This window comes from Lycium ferocissimum, chromosome 11, assembly GCF_029784015.1.
Source record: "Lycium ferocissimum isolate CSIRO_LF1 chromosome 11, AGI_CSIRO_Lferr_CH_V1, whole genome shotgun sequence".
NCBI classification, from domain to species: domain Eukaryota; kingdom Viridiplantae; phylum Streptophyta; class Magnoliopsida; order Solanales; family Solanaceae; genus Lycium; species Lycium ferocissimum.
Genome location: NC_081352.1, coordinates 19550470 through 19569548, shown reverse-complemented (window position 1 = coordinate 19569548; position 19079 = coordinate 19550470). Strand labels below are relative to the sequence as shown.

At 34.8% G+C, this 19079-nt stretch overlaps 1 protein-coding gene across 2 annotated transcripts; it reads left to right on the top strand.

The window, feature by feature from the left end:
- The first annotated feature begins 917 nt into the window (after positions 1-917).
- Positions 918-15396, top strand: LOC132036725 (nicotinate phosphoribosyltransferase 2-like). Of its 2 annotated transcripts, XR_009409650.1 has the most exons (16): positions 918-1314; positions 3355-3502; positions 4233-4352; positions 4488-4622; positions 4711-4772; positions 5789-5864; positions 7264-7365; positions 8499-8615; positions 8964-9022; positions 9701-9875; positions 10380-10514; positions 10622-10720; positions 10817-10925; positions 11690-11802; positions 12047-12201; positions 15084-15396. XR_009409650.1 is itself a non-coding variant. In XM_059427104.1 (15 exons), the coding sequence occupies exons 1-15, from the start codon at positions 1145-1147 to the stop codon at positions 12122-12124; spliced, it is 1698 nt and encodes a 565-aa protein (XP_059283087.1). In that variant the 5' UTR covers positions 918-1144; the 3' UTR covers positions 12125-12357. The 2 variants fall into 2 exon arrangements, 1 of the variants encoding a protein (XP_059283087.1); XM_059427104.1 differs by lacking the exon at positions 15084-15396 and having other exon boundaries at positions 12047-12357.
- Positions 15397-19079: the final 3683 nt, after the last annotated feature.

Genomic DNA, 19079 nt, shown 5'->3' with positions numbered 1-19079 from the left:
ACATTTTGGTCCTTAATGTTTATCGACCATTCAACCGCTTTAAAATTAACTTATCTCATAAATACTAATGTAAGAAAATAGTACTGAAAATTTACAGGTTACTTGAAAATTCTTAAGAGACTAATTATGATGCACTTTATGGTTAATTTCTCCAAAAATCTCATGCATGTGGCATGTTTTCTATTAATGACTTTTTACCACATAATTCTTCCAGATAATTAATTTTATATGTCAAATTGTAATTATAACAAAAATCATCTCAAACTTGATCAACTATACATGCATGTACGTACTGTAAACTTAAACTTAAAAGTATATTTTAAATAAGAAAAAAGGGAATACATGTAAATATATTGACGTGATACACACGTGCACGTACGCCAAAACTAGTATAGCACATAAATGGTGAAAAAAAGAGAAAAAATGCCCCAAAAAAAAAAAGATAAAAAAGATAAATATTATTGCTGGCCACATAAAGGTGTCCTATCATTTTTGTATTGTCTAGTTTTATATTACATATAGATATAGATTGGGATGGAAAGAGTGATACTCCCTCCGTTTCAATTTATGTGAACCCATTTGACTGGGCACGATATTTAAGAAAGAGTGAAGACTTTTGAAATTCGTGGTTCAAAATAAGTCTTGAATATTTGTGTGGCTGTAAATCATTTCATAAAGTGAATTTGTTTCTAAATTAGGAAAGAGATAATTCATTTCGATACGAATTAAAAAAGAAATAGGTTCATATATATTGAAACAGAGGGAGTAATAGTTTAGGTGAATCCATCAACTTTTTAAAGAAAATGAAATTGGATATAGATAGAGAAGGTGTAGTATGGCTTATATCCACTTAAAAGTTTAGATCCATCCCTTCCGTCCAAAAAATAACCGAAAAAAACAGTTCTAGAATATTACTAGTATTATTTGGTCACATCAAAAAAAAAAAAAAAAAAACAGCTGGGCCTCCATTTTCCCTCTCTTCCTCTGTTTTCTGCATGCTAACCGAAGAAGAAACCGGCAGGCACCAGCACCGCCACGTGGCAGGGAATTGTTTGATTACATTCATTAATCAAATCATATTCATAATAATTCTCCACTGAGTTATTCTTTCTTTATATATAAATCATTGAAATTAGAATTAATTATGGCGGGTGTTGTGGTTAATGGGAAGAAGAAAGAAGAAATTAGAGGGTGTAAAAGTGATGTTATTAGTGGTCCGAGTAATCCAATGGTGACACCTTTATTAACAGATCTTTATCAATTTACTATGGCTTATGCTTATTGGAAAGCTGGAAAGCATAATGAACGTGCTGTGTGAGTGCCTGTTAATTGTTGGTTTTTTTTTTTGTCGTGTTTTATTAATTTACCATGCATTTAATGTGTTTGATGTAATGGTATTATTAATTTTGACAGTTGATCAAAGTCTAAAATTGTGATTGATAGTGTTCCGTGTACATCCATCCACTTGTGGGATTACACTGGGTATGTTGTCGTTGTGTAGTTTTCTTGATTGTCGAAGGTGATGAGGTTGATGAATTAATATTATTAATGTGTTTGATGTTACGTACGATGAGAATTTTTGTAGTCCCGGTACTGGCGTTATTAATTTTGACAGTTGATTGAAGTCTAGAATGTGATTAATCTTTTTCTCGATTGTCGAAGATGACAACGCTTCATGAATTAATATTTCCATTGATGAAGACTATGCTTTTGCATGTTTATTTGTCATGCATTTAGTGTGTTTGATGTGATGCCGGTACTTGCATTATTAGTTGTGACAGTTGATCAAAGTTTAATATTGTGATTGATCGTTTTATTGATTGTGAAGGTGACGACGCTTTGTGAATTAATATTATGAGTTCTTTTATGTTTTGGTGAGGATGATAAGAATCAACTGTTGAAGTTTTCTATTCCTTACATCCCAATTTATGTGCCGCATTTTCCGTTTCAGTCTGTCTGTCCTAAAAAGAATGTCAATTTTCTATATTTAGAAATAATTTTAACTCAAAATTCCACTTACCCTTAATGAGATGATTTACAGCTTACTGGAAAGCTGGAAAGCATAATGAACGAGCTGTGTGAGTGCCTGTATATTCCATTTTCACAAGAATGCTTATTGATTTTCTGTCGTGTTTCTTACTTTGCTACGCATATAATGTGTTTGACGTAATAGCATTAGTAATTTTGACAGTTGATTGAAGTCTAAATTTGTAAGTAATTGATCATTTTATTGATTGTCGAATTGCTTCATGAATTAAGTTTATTGCTCATTTCAACATTGATTGTTTTGTTGATTGTCCCAATTTATGTGAAGGTGTTTGACTGGGCACGAAGTTTAAGAAATAAAAGGAGACTTTTGAAACTTGTGGTCTAAAATAAGTCATAGACATTTTGTGTGACTGTACATTATCTCATTTTCACACCAATGCTTCTTAATTTTTCCTGCATTTAATGTGTTTGATGTAATGAACAATGATAATTGTTGTAGTGCTTATACTGGCGTTATTAATTTTGACAGTTGATTGGATTATAATATTGTGATTGATCGTCTTCTTGATTGTCGAAGATGACAATGCTTCATGAATTAATATTTCGCCATTTTTGTGGCATTAATCTTGACCATATAATATGAGATAAATAGTATTGATAATGCCGTCTTAACTAGCTTTTGCATTGATGAAGACTATGGCTTCGCCATACAATTATTAAATAATAGCATGGCACTTCGAATTCTATATGAGAAATTTTTGTACTGTTGTTGTATTTTTTTTTTTCTTCAAAACATTAGATTTTGTATCGAGAGAGTAGTATGAGATAAGGAGTATTCCAATTTTCTCTTATCTATCGGGAGTTCAGTTCAGCGTGACAAACTTCTTCGTTTTCGTGCATAACTCTAAAGTTTCTTATGTTTAATTCAGAATGAAATATTCCTGGTTTTCTAAAATAGTCCTTTAAATTATGAATTCTTTTTCTATGTTTTGGTGAGGATGGTAAGAATCAACTATTGAAGATTTCTAACTATTTATTAACTTTATCTGTGCATGCCTTCTGACATGTTGGTATAATTCTTTTTTGTGGGCCTAACATGGAAGTGTTCGGAGTAATAGGCAGGCGTTATGATTCGAACTCAACATATATTTATTTAATGACCAACTCGTCTTATACTGTTAAAGCGAGACATATATACTTATTTCTTTTTTGATCATTTTAGAGAGGGACAAACTTTTTTTTTTTTTTTAAATTCTAAGTCTACAATAGTAACAATTTTATGCATTTGTTGAGAAAATGTTAGTTCATCTAAAATCAAGTGAGAAGCAACTAAATGACTTATCCCCATTTGGTTGAATATTTCAGGTTTGACTTGTATTTCCGGAAGAATCCATTTGGCGGTGAATATACAATTTTTGCTGGTTTAGAAGAATGCATAAAGTTTATTGCTCATTACAAATTAACTGAGGATGAGATAGCTTTTATCAGGTCATCGTTGCCCCCATCGTGTGAGGTAGATTTACCAAGTAAATAAGCAGCTGTAATGTGTGTAAATGTTACATTTTACGAGTGATAGAAATCTGCTCGCTTTGTTTTGTCCTTTTAGGGTTATTAGTTGTTTTTATTATTTAATGGCATTATAGGAAACTTGTGTGTGAATTCTGGAGGATTAATGTTTTCCCTGTTTCATGATACCTTAGTGAAATATGATTATCTCCCTTAGGACAAAACCTGGGTAATTAATGAGACTACATAAGCATGAGTGGTTTTGAGTGAACTGATGGCTCATGTCAAATCATTACTTTTATTCCAGATGTTGTTTTGGCAACATATCGAAGTGTATCTCGATAATTCTGGCAAAAGCAATTGTCATCTTACTTATTGATCTTGCATTTGGCATTTGCGCTTTTGCTGCTGTTGATTTTTGGTAAACATAAATGAAAGAGGTTCCTTCCATATCTGTACACTGAATTATCATGAATTTAGCAAGGTATAATGGCAAGCCAGTAGTTTTAATTCTGTTCACATAGTTATCCAATCACCCATCTTCTTTGAGAATATTTTTTTCCGCTTTCATGAACATATCATCTCATTTTGTTGAGAAAATCATGCAGTGTTTCAATATCTCATCTTCTAGTTGATTGTGCATTCATACTACCTTTTCCTGTATACTTAAAGAATTGTTTGACATGCTTACAGTCTTAAGTGCTTGAGTAATAAGCATCTGTGAACGGATTTTGTAGGATGCTTTCTATAACTACCTTCGAGGAATTAACTGTTCAGATGTTGAGATATATTCTATACCTGAAGGATCAGTTGTCTTTCCCAAGGTTCCGTTGATGAGGATTGAAGGGCCAATTGCTGTGAGTACCAACTAACCTATCCTTTCATTCATGCTTGCATGTGAAAGATGCATTGTTCTCAGAACTGATGCTTCATGCATTTTCTCAAACTTTTGTCCAATGTTAATGTCTGGTTATCGTTTTTGAATCTTAAAGGTGGTTCAACTACTGGAAACTGCATTTGTCAATCTCATAAACTATGCATCGCTAGTCACTACTAATGCAGCAAGACATCGTTTTGTTGCTGGAAAGTCCAAGCTGCTGTTGGAATTTGGGCTTCGAAGAGCACAGGTTTTTTTTTTAATCTTTCTTCCAATAACTTGAAATTGGAAGGTCTCTCTTACAAATTATGCCACGATTTTTGCTTCTTCATGAATAGGGTCCTGATGGTGGTATATCAGCTTCGAAATATTGCTACATGGGAGGATTTGATGCAACTAGGTGATTCCACAAATCTATCCTGTTAGCGCTACTATCTATTCCTCTTTCTAAATGAGATACAGTTTTTAAATTCATTTGGACATCCTTTTTTATTTTGAAAATAAAAGTTTTAGATTCATTAGAACCAGCTAGTCATAGACGAGTCAAAAAGACCAGTTTGTCATAACACCACAAATGTGTCACTATGCAACTGGTATAATAGAGAACACTCTCGACTGGCCAGACTTTTGAACAAGTAGTCATAGATAGTCACCGCCAACAACAACAACAACAACAATCCCTCAATAGGAAGCACGTATGAATCTTCTATGTGAATACATATTGTCTATGTCGCTCCATTTAAGCTCATTTGTTTTGTGAGGATTCATCATAAATTGACTAGTGACTAGTGTTATGCTGACTAGTAGCCTACCGCAACCCTCGTCCTTTATTGGGGCTTGAGACCGGCAATGAGAGCAAGCTTACACAATATATAGAAGTCACCAGTCGCCTCAATGTGTTTTCTTAGATCAAGTGAATTTTAAATTCCAGAATTTCTTTTAATAGGTAAAGGATTTGTGTTAGCTCTTCCAGAAACAAATTGTACCTTTTCTGAAACTGAAAGGATCAGTACACTGGAAAGTCAGATGCAATTTGATCTTAAAATGGACAAGATCACATGAAGATAAACGCTAGAGTAGGCTCTCGATACGGGTGGTTGAGATTATCCGAACACAATTTTCATTTACTTTGAATCTCTATTCCTTTTGCTTTCCAGATTGGCTAGGCTTTGATCAATAAGATGAATATGTATCTCTTGATAAGCAACTCTAACTTCTTAGATATTTTTTTTGGCTGTTGCATTAGCTGCAACCGAAAGTTTTGTTAGCTCTTTATGTTTTAATAAGAATAAACTGCTTCTTTGGTGAAACCTAGCGCATCATGGTACTTTTTTCCTTTCTTTTTCAGATTTAATTTTTTATCGTATTAATCTAGCCACGAGGATCATATCTCTCTCTGAAAACTTTGTTTGGCAGCAATGTGGCAGCTGGAAAGTTATTTGGGATCCCGCTCCGTGGAACACATTCCCATGCCTTCGTTAGCTCATTTATGGTAAGTGCAACCTTGCAACAACTTTTCCTTCTGTGTAATATGGATGGCACTTTTAGTATCTAAGTGGTTCAAAAATTTGTTTGTCCCACACAATTCACTATGATCGCTCCTTACATACTTGGACTGTTTAAGTATCATAACCGAAAGGCGTCTTAGAATTATCAAAACACTAAGGGGTCGTTTGGTTGTTGGTTAGAGTTATGCAAGTATTAGTAATGGATTAGTTATGCAGCTATTAGTAATGCAGGGATCTGTTTTTAAACATTCCCATGTATGGTTGGCTTAAATGTTTTGGAAAATATTTTTCTTAAGAACACATTTTCCTCTAGTTTCTGCAAAATAACTTCCCTAGCAAGAGGATGTAGGTCATTTTCCGAAACTCTCCCATGTCATTTTTCCAGCCTCCGACCCCCACCCCCGCAAAAGTTAATTAATATTTTATACTTACTTGCCAAACACTAGAAAATCTATGTGATAATCACTTTGTTTCATACCAAACACACCCTAAATATTCTAATTTCATCTTTTTCTTTTTCCATGAATTCTAGTTTGCTTTGACAACATCGAAAATTATATTATCATTACTTTTACTGTTATTTTGGTAGGTGCAGATCATCATCTAGATTCTATCAAGTAATTCATTTAGATGCAAACAATACCCTTTTTCTGCAACACATCTGACATAGTGATAGAAATATATTGGAAAAGATGGTTTTTGGTTGCTATGGAATTTCTTTTTTGTGAACTCTGTAATAGAGGCTTGGGATTGAGGTTTAATTGATTTTGATTTGAACTATAAAATAAAGCCCATGATTGTTGGAAGGGGCTGTCAGATAAAAACTTTCAGTTGCAGAAGTTATATTTGGAAAAGTAGAACAGAAGTGTTTTCCTTATAGGTCCTTGCATGCATAAGTGCATACGTTCATGTAAATACGTGATTTTTTGGAGAACAAATATACTTCAGTGACATATACTTGCATCACTTGACAATCTTAATCATGGATAATTGTGTGACAATGAGATAATTCAAGGATCTTTAAATAAGTTGAAGTAAAATCCAGTTTATATGAATTTGAATTCCCACTTATGTGCTTCTTGTTTTCCATATGGTAAAGCAATCTTCATTTCTAGCTTTATCGCTTCTTGATAAATGAGTTGTTAGCAGTCAACTAGTGAGGCCTGGTCTTCTGCATGGTTTCTAGTTTCAAGGTTTGATTTTTTTTTCTATTAATTGGTTATGTCTGGTTCGTCTTGTTAACAATGAAGACAAACACAGCTAATGTAAGGACTATCTATATTATAATTGGTCTCCAGATGCTCAATACTTCTGATTTTATGCTTACTGTCTTTCCCTGGCTCAAAGTTTATCTGTTATCTGATTTAATCTAATATTATGCAGAGCCCAGATGAGATCATAGACAAATCACTTAAACACCATGATGGTTCTACTGTTTGTAAGGATTTTGTTAGTCTGGTGAAAACGTGGCTTATTAAATTAAAGGTATCATTTCATCCACTTAATTTAAGTGTTGTGTCCTTGTTGGCTTATTACTATCTACTTCGATCTCCAGCCATCAGATTTTGTTCTAAATTATCCATTTGGTTCTGAATTTGCGCTTTGACCATATTTTGTCACTTACTTTCAAGTATCCTTTATGTTTTGGCTTCACCTTTTTGCTTTTGCCTTCTAATTTTACTCAAGGGCTTCTAATCTTCTTGTATGATCACTCAAAATTTTATTTATCTAAGAAGTGTTGGGGGTTTATCCAATTCAGGTTGTTGTCCGGCTGTAAATGCTTGTCACAATTTATCATTGTAGGCCCGTTACATAAGGGTAATAGGTTATCTTTTGCTTTTGACCTTGGGACGAGTGAACGTACCTTAACCTAAGAGGTAGCATGAAGTGGCAGGAAGCTTAGTGGATAAGTGGCTAATTGCTGACTTGTGATTCCCAAGGTGTTATTCCCATTTGAGATACTTCTTGGGGAAATTTCCTATTGACGTTGACCTGGTTTAGTTCAAATACCGTGTCAAGCGGTTGTACAATTAGTGGTAGCAGATCATTCTAGGTCGTGCCTGTTCATCCTTCTCCTTCCCATTCGATTTATCTACTCCGGAAACAACTAAGGTTTCAGAATAAATAACAAAGATCCCTACATATTATATAGGAGTTGTAAAGAAATGGATCTTTGGCCTAACTCAACCTCAAAAGCTAGCTCATGGAGGGAGGATTGCCAAGACCACGTAAGAAGGCCTTCCCATCCCTAAATGAACGATGTGGGACTCAACAGGAGTGATGACCTGGAAACAAGTTCATCCATTGCAGACTCATCTTGTCACTCCCATAAGGAAGCTGAATGCCAAATAAAAAAACAAAGGATCTTCTATCATCTGGGTGTATTCTTAGTTCCTGTATATATCTTTATTTAAATCCTTCTAAAATAGTTGAAGGGACCACCTCATTTCCTGTCTGCCCTTCGTCTCTTAGAGGTTGCAAGCAGTTGATACTCTATAAAAATTGAGCAACTCTCGAATCGTGATAATCTTCAAATTTTAAGTGATGAAGGTGTTGATGCTTCTTCTCTTCCATTTTGAGCTTGGGTATCATTGTTATGATGACTGTGCTACCTTCAGCGGTCACGCTTATTAGGTGGAATCTTCAGCGAGACAAACCAAAGTGAGTTAGCAGCTTTCGCCTCATATGGGCTTGCCTTTCCTGGAAGCTTTTTGGCCCTTGTGGACACTTATGATGTAAGTGCAATTTTAGTTTTCTTATGCCAATGCTTTATTTTGTTTTGCTTTTGGAATACCTGACCTTGTTAGCTAAAAACTATACATGTATACTTGAAAGAGAAAACATTCTTGGTAAAGCGCAATTAAATTTGCATCAATATCTTAAACTAGGAAATCTACTTTAAAAGAGAATAGTATGGCCATGGTATCGATTTATCAGCTCGGGCATAAACTTCAGCTTATAGGATTTTTTTTTATTTACTTTTATAATTTGTATTATGGTGCATTTCTACTCTGTCCTCGGATAATCTGCTCTGGCACTTATCAACTTTCTTTGTAATGTTGATTTTCTATAACATGTAACAGGTCATGAGAAGTGGTGTTCCAAATTTTTGTGCAGTTGCTCTTGCACTTAATGATTTGGGGTAAGTGCTTCCTCTGGCAAGTTCCATCTAGTTTACACATTTTGCCTTTATTTCCTCGTCATATGATCCTTAATAGATTGAAAGGGGTGCTATTGAAAGTTTTGAGATATATTGCATATATGGAAGAGAAGATGCCAGCTGGAAATCCTAGTGCTATTTTGTTAGTCTGATCTTCTCATGCTTTATATTGTTTATGTTTTCCTTTTTGTGATCTCTCCAGTTTATAATGAACCAACTACAATTTAAAGAATTATTTGTCTAGAAAGAGATCTCACAGAATTCTGATATTGTAGGCCCCCTTGTCTCTCACACCCCAAAAAGAAAATAATAAATAAATAGCTGAAAAACAAAAAGGAGTTGAGAAGCTTAGAGATCCAAGGCTTCCGTTCCCTTGAGCACATTGTGTTTATGTTATGGAAAATCCACTTTTCTTGGTCTACGGAGCACATAATTTTCTTCTTAACTATATCGGCTATGCCAATTATGAGAACTCAGCATGAGTACCTCCTTTTGCTGTCCTAATCAATAGTTGTCTCCTCTGAGGATTTATTATTTTAGTTGAAACCGTAGTTTGTTTGACCAAGTCTGTTTCTAATTGATCTATTTTTGTTTCCTACTGTGGTTATTAGAATACGGCCAAGCCTTATAATTTTTTTTCTTTTTATGTTATATTTGCAGGTATAGAGCAGTTGGCATCAGATTAGACTCTGGTGATCTTGCTTATCAGTCATGCGAAGCCAGGAAATTCTTTCAAACCATTGAAAAAGAGTTTGGAGTGCCTGGTTTTGGAAAGATGAACATCACAGCTAGCAATGACCTTAATGAGGAAACATTGGATGCGCTAAAGAAACAGGTTAGAGCATCAGGAATCTAACACAGGCATAGCACAAAGAATCTTGTCCTATGTTGTTCGACCTATATAATGTCTACCGCTTCCATAATTGCTTTCTCCTCTAGCTGTCCTCTTGTGCTTCACTTTATTATAACCTGGTGCAGCTTCACTGATTTCCATTGGTTTAAGTACGTATATATCAGTAGTTTGCATCAATGGTTTCTCTTGCTGCTTATGATGTTTTAGCAGGCAACTCTTTATAATGTCAAATAATTCTCCAGTGTGGTGAACTTTGAGATCTCCTTGTCTAAATTTGGGAAGTAACACAGCTAGGTATTAAGTAACAAACACACCATTAAGTGATGAAATTCGAAGGCATGAGTATACACTCCCACCTGGATACCTTTGCATTCTTATAATCTCAATTTCTTGAGTCTATAGTTTGAATTCATGCATTTGTATCCCACTGCCTTCCATTGTTTCCCTTGATTAAAAGGTAGATAATTTGACTTACTTCCTAAACAGGGCCACGAGGTTGATTCTTTTGGCATTGGAACACATTTGGTTACCTGCTACGCACAGCCCGCTCTAGGTGTTGTTTTCAAGTTGGTTGAGATAAATAATCAACCTAGGATCAAACTGTCTGAAGATGTAACAAAGGTTTGCTGAAGCTATGCTATCTTCTCTTGGCATTTGAGATCCAATATGGATTTCATTCTATTTCCTCTTTATTCCATGATATGGAGGTTCATTTTGTTTCCTTCTAGGTCTCTATTCCATGTAAAAAACGGTGTTTCAGATTATATGGAAAGGAAGGCTACCCCCTTGTCGATATAATGACCGGTGAAAATGAGCCACCTCCTAAGGTATTTTATCAATCTTGTCATGTCTAGTTCTTAAATGGAATTCCATAAGATTTACCTGGTATATTCAATGGTTAACAAAGAACGAAACGTCGACAGGTAGGAGAACGAATTTTGTGCCGTCATCCATTTACTGAATCTAAAAGGGCATATGTTGTGCCCCAGCTAGTTGAGGAGCTTTTAAAGTGTTTTTGGCCTGGAAGTTCAGGTGAGACTTGTTATCTTTTTGAGTTATACTAATTTTTTAAGCTGGAAAATGTTTTTTAAGGAATGTGACCCCACAGTCTTGCAATTCAATCGTCATTTAAAATTTTTGTTTTGGTGGGGGGGGGGGGGTGGGGTTTGTTTAGATCCACAATAAAAAATGGGGAAACTGTTGTTGAAATGTAAAAATTCTGTAACACATGTTCAGTTCTTCTGCGTGTCATGGTACTTATGTTGACTTCTTAAAATATGTGTCGTTACCTTATAATGGTGGTTTACAGTATATACCTCCACTAAGAGTTGCGCAGATTTCAGAATCATCCATTAAGGCTTAAGCATATGGAAAGAAATCACTAAACCTTTTGTCTTTGTTGGGATTTGGACCCCTGGTCACCTACTGCATATGTGTCATTTCCTTATCATGCTAGCTTTAGTGTTTGCACAGAGTCTACTTCAGTTTTATCAACTATTCCAGGGCGGATACACCTTGCCCTGCCGATGTCATGTGACACTGCTTCGTCAAGATGAGAATATTGGTTATAGGGCACTGCTTTCAATGACTCATTCATTGTTTGACTTCTTCAAATGTTCATACCGCTTACAAATTTTTTTGAAATGTGACACTGCTTATAAAAAATTCTGCATACGCCACCAAACTACTGTATATGTGGGTGAAAATGGTCGGTGAGTCAAATCCTCCAAATCAACTGCTCTTGCAACAATTTATCCAATATTGAAAAAATTAATATTGGTTTATCATTTCCGAAGATAAAACACGGGAAGATCTGCCTCCATTGAAGGATATCAGGGAACGATGTATTGAACAACTGGAGCAAATGCGGCCAGATCATATGAGAAGACTGAACCCAACACCATACAAGGTACTGCTGATGAGAAATACAATTTTCGAATTCTTGTACTACTTTTATCACCTAACAGGGAACACATTACACTTTTGAAATTATGGGTTCATAAATTTAATACTTGTTCGACTTTTAGTGGTGTTTCACATATTATGTCTATGCCCAGTGTCTAAAATGCGGGTTCAGTTGAATCCATTGATTATATATATACTCCATTCGCCTCTGGCTGAATTTTGTTGGTTTTGCTTAAATCACTGAGCAGGTTAGCGTGAGCGCAAAGTTGTATGATTTCATCCATTTCCTTTGGCTCAACGAAGCGCCTGTTGGGGAGTTGCAGTGATCGTCAAATCAAAGAACGGATTTTTGAATGATTTTTTAGTGGAGGATAGTTGGTTCGAAAAGGATCTTCTAATACATGTACATCTTTTTCCCTGCTTTTTTTTGGTAGTCAATGTGTTGGGAATGTATAAGATCCCTTGGATGTTTACGAAAGGAATGAAAGTCAGTTGTTTTTTACCTTGGTTTTTTATGGTTCTTATAAGCATTTTAATATTAAAAATGTGTTATAGTAAAGTGCCGCAGTTACCGCATTTTGTCGGTGACAGAAGAGTGTCTCTTTGGTTTTCCTTTGAAGCTTATTTAGCCACTATTTCATTACTCACTTTAGTTGAGTCCGGAACCAAAAAGCCCCAAAAAAAACCATTTTGAACCAAAATACTCTAACAAAAAAAAAATTGTTACAAAACTACCTTTAACGCAGTAATTTACTGCGCTAAAGCAGTTCACGGAGACGTTAACTGCTTTAGCGCAAAGCATTTTTCAAGCGTTATAAAGCGCTTAAAAAAATATTTTATAACGCAAAGAAAATACTCGCGTTATAGAAACAAGATAAAAAAAAAAAAAAAATTGGCCAACTTTATTTTTTGTAACACTAAGTGTTTTTTTTCATACTTTGACCAATGATTAGTTGTGTGTCAAGACTCCGAAATGTCAATATTTTATATAGAATCTGATATTTTTTTCTGCGTACAATAATGTAGGCTCAATACATCAAGGATACGTAAACGTTCGGATCGTCATTTTAGGGGTTGAAAAGGTGCCCGAAGTAAGTTTTATTTGTAAACTTTAGGTTTAAGTGTTTTATATACATAAATGTCTATTTTTGTTTGAAGATTTGTTGTCATTAGCTTAAGGTTTTTTATTTTTAGGGTTTAGATTTATTGAAAATAAAGCCGTTGCCAAAAGATTTTTAACTGCTTTAGCGCAGATTTTTCGCGCTAAAGATTTTTTTTTTTTTTTTTTTTGTATAGCGCAGTAAAATAGCGAGCACTAAAAAAAAAAAAATTTGGCAAACTTTTTTTTTTTTTTGCAAAACTTAGTGTGTTTTTCATACTTTGACCAACGATTAGTCGTGTGTCAAGACTCCGAAACGTCAATATTTTATATAGAACCTGATACTTTTTTCTGCGTACAATAATGTAGGCTCAATACATCAAGGGTACGTAGACGTTCGGATCGTCATTTTAGGAGTTGAAAAGGTACCTGAAGTAAGTTTTGTTTGTTTGAAAAAACTTAGTGTTTGACTGTAAGGTTATTTTAGTAGACTTTATATGTCGAGAAAATTAGTCAGCTTTATTTTCAAAAATTGAAACCGCAGAAGTGAAATTGACATTCACAACTACATTACCCGGAATTTTTATGTTGAAACCTATTGCGTATCATCATCTTATAAGTAAATAAAACTGAAAATTTCATGCCAATTTGGGGGAAAATTGAAATTGAATGGGATAAAAGGTATTTTTTTTAAAATATAGTCGGCCAAACCGCCTCAAGGCGGTTTGTCCGCATAGATCTTGGAAAAATACCCAAAATTAAAAAAAAAATCGCGTAAATCGGACGTCCGAGTGTAAAGTTATGACCATCTAAAGTTTGACCACTTTACAACTAGCTTTTCTCCCTATATTTTTTAGAATTATATTTATATTCAAAATAAAGTTATGTCTTGATTAAAAATAACACGCTTAAATCAAAACCTTAAAAAATAAAACACTTAAACCTAAAGTTTCCAAACAAAATTTACTTCGGGTACCTTTTCAACCCCTAAAACGACGATCCGAACGTTTACGTATCCTTAATGTATTGAGCCTACATTATAGTACGCAGAAAAAAATATCAGGTTCTATATAAAATATTAACGTTTCGGAGTCTTGACACACGACTAATCGTTGGTCAAAGTATGGAAAAAACACTAAGTGTTTAGAAAAGATTTATTAAAATAAGATGTTGCGATCTTTTTATGAAAAAAAACACTAAGTGTTCCTTAAGTGTGTTATTTTTTAATGCGTAACTTTATTTCGAATATGTTGCAAAAAAAAAAAAAAATCGCGTAAATCGGATGTCCGAGTGGAAAAAACCGCGTATATTCGAAATAAAGTTACGCTTTAAAAAATAACACACTTAAATCTAAACCATAAAAATAAAAAACTTTAAGCTAATGACAACAAGTCTTCAAACAAAAATGGACGTCTATGTATATAGAACACTTAAACCTAAAGTTTACAAACAAAACTTACTACGGACACCTTTTCAACCCCTAAAATGACGATCCGAACGTTTACGTATCCTTGATGTATTGAGCCTACATTATTGTACGCAGAAAAAAATATCAGGTTCTATATAAAATATTGACATTTCGGAGTCTTGACACACGACTAATCATTGGTCAAAGTATGGAAAAAAACACTAAGTGTTGCAAAAAATAAAGTTGGCCATTTTTTTTTTTTGGTACTGTTTCTATAACGCAAAGATTTTTACCGTGTCATAATTTTTTTTGATCGTTTATAACGCAAGAAAATATCGCTAAAGCATTAACGGCTCAAGAATCGCTTTAGCGCAGTAATTATCGCGCTAAAGGTAGTTTTGTAACTTTTTTTTGTTGTTGGGGTATTTTGGTTCAAAATGATTTTTTTTTGGGCATTTTGGTTCCGGACTCCACTTTAGTTAGTGGAAGAATGTGGCAATAATTTCTTTTAACTTTTTTTCTCCATTAACTCATTATTCATCCACATTCTTCTTATAGCTCATGTAATCTCTAAGCCATGAATTTTTCTATAAATAGTTATTCACCCTTACCTTGTGATGTAGAAAAATATATTGGAGAGTTCCTGAAAAAGTGAGGAAAAGAAAAGAGAGTTTATTTAGTTGAATTGAAGGTGTTCTTTTTTGTGAAGCTTTGGACTTAAAATCTTGTCCTGAGTTTGTTGAGTTATACGACGTGATCAAGTTGTTGTATCTTGAAGGGGATAAGTCAGGAAGATTATCGGACCGGTAAAGATTTACTGTAGTTGGCTTGAATCTCCTTAAAGAGAGCGAGATATCTGCACCTCAGCCTGAAGATACTTTATTTTCTTCATATTATTTTTCAATTGTAATTGTTTTTTCACCAACAATCTTAAAGGAGATTCAATGGCTACAACTGAAAAATCCGCGGATGTCAAGGTGGGAGATGTTAACAAGCCATTTCGAGTTCAACGGTACTCATTTCAAGAGATAGAAGGGTAAAGTACTTTTCTACATAAGTCTTCTCAATGTTTCTTACGTGTTAACTGAGAAGAATCCAAACAAAGTAGACAATTCTTCCATGAATGATGAAGAACTTATTTCTTTTCGAGAGAAAGTTGAAAATATGGTGATGATTCATACGAGTTGAGTGTTGGTATTATCTTCTTAATTGTCTATCAGATAATTTTTCTGATTATTATGATAGAACTTACTCTAGTGCAAAGAATTGAAAAGCATTGTCGAGTAAATATGATACTGAGGAGGCTGGAGTGAAAAAATATGCTGCTCGTAGATTTTTTTTTTTTCGTTTCCAAATGGAGGACAACAAATCAGTGGTAGACCAAGCTCAAGATTTTATTATGACCATTGGAGAGCTTAGGTCAGAGGAGATCAAAATTGGAGAAAACCTTATTGTTTGTGGCATAATAGATAAACTTCCAAGGAATTTCAAAAAACTATGTGCCACAAACAAAAGGAAACTACACTTGAGACATTGATTATGCGAATCCACATAGAAGTAGAGGCAAGGGGCTAAGATTCACTTTTGCAACCGGAAGAGAGCACCTTACATCCCGTCACAAACAAGGTAAATTTAATTACTTCAAATAATCTGCTCCTAATGCTCACAAAAATACTTCTTTGAAGCCTAAGAAGAAAACGTTCAAGAAATTAATGGTGGTAATAACCAAGTGTTGACACCTAATTTTTGACCTTCCGTAATTTATTTTAATTACTCAGAGTCCTTGGACAATAAGTAAGACAAACTGTGCACCCTAAAGGGTCTAAGTAATTTTTATATAAAATCATTCAAGACAATATTTCACCCCTTTTAATTGATGAAGAGATTTTCAGGACATTATGAATTGTGTGAAAATTAATTGATGTGACATCTATGGAATGTTTTATTAGAATTAACCCAAAGCAAAACAATTTTGAATAATTATTTACTCAATTGATTAAGTCAAGAAAATCAGATTAATGATTAATCTATTCTATCTATTGTCCAAGGTAATTTGAGTGATTAAAAAGAATCGACCATTTTACCCCTCAAACTCTGATTCTGTGTGTTTGCATAGTTGTCTTGGTAATTAATTTGACTAATTATTGGTACCATTATCCGCAAAATGATTTTTAACAAGTCATGTTTTAAAATTAATTAAGTCCTAATAGGCTAATAATTAATTTTTATTTTTGAATATTTATCCCGACCCTCCATACATATATATACACATCATGTATATACAAATATACATTGTGTGTGTGTGTATATATATATACAAATATACATTGTGTGTGTGTGTGTATATATATATACACATATACAATGACCCATCGTTTTAAAAAAAATAAAGAAAAGGGACCAGGCCCAGTCCATAATGGACTAGATCTCGGTCTACTAACGATTAAAGAGGGGAGAACATATACTCCTCCCCCTCATTTTATTTCAGACCTTAGGGGTCGTTATGCAAAGAGTAAAAAAGGGAGGCGGCTAGGGGTAAAACCCTAGCCCCCCCCCCCCCCCACTGCCACACTCCCTCCCACCTATTTTTTGGTCATGTCCCATCGCGTGGCTGAATAAGTAACGTGAGAGAGGATGAAGCATTAATGGCTTCGTCCTCCTCTCCACAAAAACCGGCCAAACAACCCCTAAAGGTACAACTCCCTTTTTTTATATATAATTTCCGTCGTTTACAGTGGTATAGAAGTTGTTTGAGCCGTTGATTTTGTTTTTACTTTAAATCTGGGCCGTGTGTTGAAGTTTTTAAGTGAAGACTTGTGTCAATTTATAGGTCCCATATCGGAGTTTTTGAGTTCTAAGATGAGTTCTGGGTTCTATAAATAGAACCCCATTTGTTCAAAAAAAAAAAAAGGAAGGTTGGAACTGGAAAAAGGCTTGAAACCCCGATTTTTAAAGTTCCATCAGTCATTTTAAGCTTTAGCCAAAAGGTTTAAGTTTTCTTTAGTTCTAGAAATTTCCATATTTTTGTTTGGTTGTGTTTTTGGTGGCTGAGTCTGGAGTTGGAAGCATAGAAAGCATCCATGTCCATTGCTTGCCCCGGTTGCACTTGCAAAAGGTAAATACTTATTACTAGTTTTTTGCTTTCCATTTAAATTTCTATCTATATTAGTGTAGTTTAATGTGATTGAGTGTCTTATGCGTGGTTTAGAATGTAGTTTAAGCTAATATTCTTGTTTGATGTGTGCATAATAAGTCTTGTGTTTTGAATTAGGACTTAATTTATTATGTATCATGCTTGGCTTAATCCTGTGTGTTCCATGTAACAGTGTTTGGTTTAGATATTGGCTTAGGGTTATAGGACCTTTGAGTGATTTATTTGGCTTAAATTCTTGGCTGTGTCCGTAAAGAAGTATGTTTGGTTTGAAGGTTAATTCAAAAAGGGTTAAAGGTCTGTTAAGTGAGGTATTTGATTTGGTTCTGAGTAATCTATTTGATAGTATGTTTGGTTTGGAGAATATTTAAAGGTTGAAAATTTGTTATGTGTTGGACTTAGTCTGATCCTGTTTGTCCTACTTAATCATATGTTTGGTTTGAAGATTGAGGGTTTGTTGTGTGCTCTGTCTGATTCTATTTGTCCTACTTGGTAATGTGTTTGGCTTTAAGAGTGTTTAATGGCTACAGGTGGATTAAGTGCCTTGTTGGCCTGATCCTTGTTTATTTCATTTAGTAATATATTTGGTTGAAAGGTTGGACTGGGATGTTAAAACTGGGTATTTTACATCACATTAGTATAATGTTGAGATAGAGGCTTTAAATAATGGTTCTAGGGGAAGGCGTTTGAACTTGATCAAGGAATCATTCACTTAGCTTGTATTTGTCTGATTGTTTCTGCTTGTAGCAAGTATTGAAAACTTGTTGAGTCAACATCTGAGTAGAATTGTCACGACCCAACCCCGTAGGCCGTGACTAGTGCCCGAACTGGGCACCCGTACACACCCATTAATCAGAAATAACATACGGATAACTTATACAGTAGGCAAATATCATATACATTCAGAATGAGTGAAACGTCGCCCCAAAGGTGTCACAAGTGTATGTACAGATCCCAATCGCATCTGTCAACAGATGACATCACATGAGCCGATAAGGCTGTCATAATACAGGGACGTCCAAAGACACAAATCATACGGACACAACTGAAAAGTGATTACCCACAACCCACACATATATGTCTACAGACCTCTAAGAATAATAACAGAATCATATGACGGGACAGGGCCCCGCCGTACCCGTGAATAAACATATACATATATGCAATAATAGAATCCGGACCAAAGTATAGGCTCCAGAACAAGGGAGCGCTCCAAGACAGCTGAACAGGAACCCTAAGCTGGTGGATCATCCAAATAAGTATCTGTACCTGCGCGGCATGAAACGCAGCCCCCGAAGAAAGGGGGTCAGTACGGAATATGTACTGAGTATACAAAGCATGAAATATAGTAAACAAGATCATAGTCAAAACCAGAAGTACAGAAAGTAAATGCAATATCCAAAATATCAAAATGCTTACTCATAAAAACACAAATCATGCATGGGGCTCTTAGAACTATGGTCGCCCACCCGTCGTTGGCGCCATAGCACAGCATCACACCAGAAGGTTTCGTATCTCCGTATCCCCGTCACACATCATAACACATCATAACGCCATAACACAGCATAACATCAAATATACACGGTACCCGACCCTCTAGCGAGGGGCTCGGCGAACCGGACA

Coding starts and splice junctions, on each gene's coding strand:
- LOC132036725 (XM_059427104.1), top strand. CDS start 1,145: ATGGCGGGTGTTGTGGTTAATGGGAAGAAGAAAGAAGAAATTAGAGGG. Junction 4,773..5,788: donor GGAGGATTTGATGCAACTAG/GTGATTCCACAA, acceptor TTTGTTTGGCAG/CAATGTGGCAGCTGGAAAGT. Junction 9,023..9,700: donor CTTGCACTTAATGATTTGGG/GTAAGTGCTTCC, acceptor TTATATTTGCAG/GTATAGAGCAGTTGGCATCA.